A 3,847-nucleotide genomic window follows, 5' to 3' on the forward strand; every position below is an offset into this window, starting at 1 on the left:
TTCTTACGAAGGTTGCATCTAATAACCCTGGCAAGTAGTTCAACAAATGTCTGCTGTTTGCATTGCAACTCTTGCAGCCAATAGCTGCTGGGAGTGATTTAATGCAGCTGGAGACTAGCACTAACAATCATTATAGCCTGAAAAGTGTGCACCAAGTTCACTGTACTTTTTTTTCTCTTCAGTCGAAAGACTGATTAATGATCATCAGAATGTACTTGATTTTTTTTTCTTCCATTGTATTGTGATTAAAGAATTAGTTGGAAGGAGACGTGAGCTTTGGGGCAGGCCAGTACTGTTTAACCGGAAAGAAGTTGTTTTGCTAAGGATTCACTTTAGCTGTGAGCAATCGTTTCGTCTGAGACTGCCAGGCTTCATCTGCACCCCCAACCCCACCTGACTTATTTTTTAAAAAAGAAACACCTTGTGGAGTAGTGATAGCACAGATGTGGCTGGTTTTGAGAATCAAGAAAGAAGAAGGGAAAGGAACTGGGATGAAGGCAGGAATCTTCAGCCATGCTTCCAAACTTCCCTGGCTGTTCCTACTCATTTTCCCCTAGTGTCTCATGTGACTGTCCCATCTGAGGGTGTAATGCCTTCGCCTCTAAGCCTGTGTCACTACCTCCCTCGTGAGCTGTCGCCATCGGTGGACTCGCGGTCCTGCAGCAGTCCCTTGGTGGCCCCGAGGAAGGCAGGGAAGCATCTCCTGGGGACCACTCCTCCTCGGGCTCCCGGGCTGCCACGCCGGCTGGCCTGGTTCTCCATAGACTGGGAACAGGTATGCCTGATGCATAGGCTGGGCTCTGGAGGGTTTGGCTCGGTGTATAAAGCCACTTACCACGGTGTTCCTGTGGCCATCAAGCAAGTGAACAAGTGCACCAAGGACCTACATGCATCCCAGCGGAGTTTCTGGGCTGAACTGAACATTGCAAGACTACGCCACGACAACATAGTTCGGGTTGTGGCTGCCAGCACGCGCACGCCCGAAGACTCCAACAGCCTAGGTACCATAATCATGGAGTTTGGGGGCAATGTGACTCTACACCAAGTCATCTACGGTGCCACCCGCTCCCCGGAGCCTCTCAGCTGCAGAGAACAACTGAGTTTGGGGAAGTGCCTCAAGTATTCCCTAGATGTTGTTAACGGCCTGCTTTTTCTCCACTCACAAAGCATTTTGCACTTGGACCTGAAGCCAGCGAACATTTTGATCAGTGAGCAGGACGTTTGTAAGATCAGTGACTTCGGCTGCTCCCAGAAGCTGCAGGATCTGCGGTGCCGGCAGGCGTCCCCTCACCACATAGGGGGCACGTACACGCACCAAGCTCCGGAGATCCTGAAAGGAGAGATTCCCACGCCCAAAGCTGACATTTACTCTTTTGGAATCACCCTGTGGCAGATGACCACCAGGGAAGTGCCTTACTCCGGCGAGCCTCAGTACGTGCAGTACGCAGTGGTAGCCTACAATCTGCGCCCCTCACTGGCAGGGGCGGTGTTCACCGCCTCCCTGACTGGAAAAACGCTGCAGAACATCGTCCAGAGCTGCTGGGAGGCCCGCGCCCTGCAGAGGCCGGGTGCAGAACTGCTCCAGAGGGACCTCAAGGCTTTCCGAGGAGCACTAGGCTGACTCCATCGAGCCGGTGTGGAGATAAGCTTTTTGTTTCTGTTTATTTTTTAAAGAAGTAAGGATGGTGTGGAAGAAAACATACCACTAGGGCATATTTTTAGGAAATAAAGTTACCACGAACTTCAGCCTGAAGTGCTTTTCCTAAGCATAACGGGGCCACAGATCTTATGGGCATCACTGCTGGTAAACAATCTAATCCGTTCTTTGGGGGGTTCCTGGCCCTACTGTATCATTTCTGTAGTAAGGTTTGTTCCTGAATGAAAAAAGAATGGGGGTGATGGTGGGAGGAGAGGACATCCCTGCTCCTAGGTATGAGGAACAAAGTTTATCGTGAATAAAAGAGAGACATAGGACATAGTCAGAGACATGGACCTGACTCTAAGCCATGTGAGAAGAGGTAGGAGGGGAAGAGAGAAGGAAGAGAGGAGAACCAGGTGTAGCAGCCCAAAAGAGGAGGGGTAGCTAAAATGGATTATACAGGGAAGGACAGCTGGGGGGAAGGACATGCCAGCCAGGAGCACCCTGTAACTGATAGGGATTGAGGGATGCAGGGAGAACCTGGCACCAGGTCCACTTTGATTTGTTAAATAGGCACTTCAACCATTTGTCCTGGGGTTGAAAACTTAGTTACTGATAAAGAACATTTTTCAAAAAATGAATGGTACTATGGAATGCCACATTTCCCCCTGTAAATTTTCATGTTTCAAATCTCTCCTAACACACATATCTAAACTCAAGCTGCAGTTTGCCTGAAACAAAACAAAAAAACCAATGTTTTTTAAAGGAACAGTTGTTAACCAGCAGTGATGGAGCATACCTTTAATCCCAGCACAGAGGAGGCAGAGGCAGTTGGATCTCTGATCTCTGAATTTAAGGCCAGCCTGGTCTACAAAAAGAGTTCCAAGACTACAGGCTACTACTATATAGCCAGGGCTACACAGAGAATCTTTGTCTAGAAAAAGCAGAACAAACAAACAAAAATGAAAAGGGTTGCTTTCCTTTCCAGTCCATAAAGAAAGGCCATTTGTAATCACTTCCACATAAATTTTACAAGTTGAATTTTTTTTTTCAAGCAACAAAATTCTAAACGACTTGTAATAGCTTACATTTGAATGTTGTCATGAGCAGGAAAGTTGCAAAAACACTTCTGCACTGGGTTTCTTTTGCCTCAGATTTGAGCCCAAACGCAGATGGCAAAAATAAAGTTGTGTGGTGGGGGCGAATAGCAAACCAATGAAGAGGGAGGGCTGAGTTGGAAAGAAAAGACCAGTGAGATGGGATTGCTTTTTCTAGAAGTCACAACACTGGGTGCTGTGGAACTTGTCACTGGGACAACTGTGGCTTTCTCTGAGTGAGAAGAGTACATCGGTGTCCATGTGTAGAGGGGCCAGGCAAGTGCAATGGCTGGGACAGTTGGTGGCACATGCTTGGGCTAGAGGCTATGTGTATTGCATAAAGGAGCAGAATCCTGAAGGAGGCAAGAGACATTGAATGTGTGTGGTTGTTTGGTTTGCTTTTAGGATGAAGGAGTAAATTTAGTTGTAGACAAAAGCTGAGGAGACAAAGATAACTGGTGAGCTTTTCAATACCAAACAGATGAAAGATGGAACTATGGAAAGACTGGAGCCTTAGAGGAAAGGGACCTCTCTTCCAGGAAGGGAGGGAGGCAAGAGTGGGGCCGAGAGCTAGTACCGATGTGTAGAGAACAGACACAGTGGAAGCTCAAAGCTCTGGGATTCTACTATTCCTGTCTACGTGGTTCAGAGGGGTCTACAGAGTGAAATTCTGGTCTAGAAGTGTTCTTGGAGGAAGCAAAAGGGAGCCATCCAGGACCAGGTAGTATTGAAAGAATGTTACTAACTATCTATGTAGCTACTGGCCAAGAAATAGGTCGCTGGCTATTGTATCTCGGTTTGGGCCTTGGCAATGTAGGGACTGAGCCATTAAGCAGAAACTACACTTGAGGTCTTTTCCTGAACTATCAGTAGGTAGTCTTAACTATCTAGACCCCTAAGCCCATTGTTAGGAAGCAACAGTAAGGGTCAGCTTCCAGTCACAGTCATGCTACACAGTCACTGTGCCTGCATGGTTCTCTGCTTATAGATGCAGCAGGCTGAGATCTGACCACAGATCTGAAAATATTCAGGAAAACACTGTACTAATTTGTACAAATGTATCATTATTCTCAAAACAGCATACTGTAACTAATATTCACACAGCACATCC

General features: G+C 47.2%; 1 protein-coding gene across 1 annotated transcript; it reads left to right on the forward strand.

Moving 5' to 3' along the window:
• Positions 1-589: 589 nt before the first annotated feature.
• Mos (MOS proto-oncogene, serine/threonine kinase) lies at positions 590-1,621 on the forward strand. The gene has a single exon (XM_021161625.2). It carries the CDS (start codon positions 590-592, stop codon positions 1,619-1,621), a length of 1,032 nt encoding a protein of 343 aa, XP_021017284.1.
• The last annotated feature ends 2,226 nt before the right edge of the window (positions 1,622-3,847 follow it).

The sequence above is a fragment of the Mus caroli genome, unplaced genomic scaffold (genome assembly GCF_978045245.1).
Source record: "Mus caroli unplaced genomic scaffold, Mus_caroli_1 scaffold_6, whole genome shotgun sequence".
Taxonomy (NCBI): domain Eukaryota; kingdom Metazoa; phylum Chordata; class Mammalia; order Rodentia; family Muridae; genus Mus; species Mus caroli.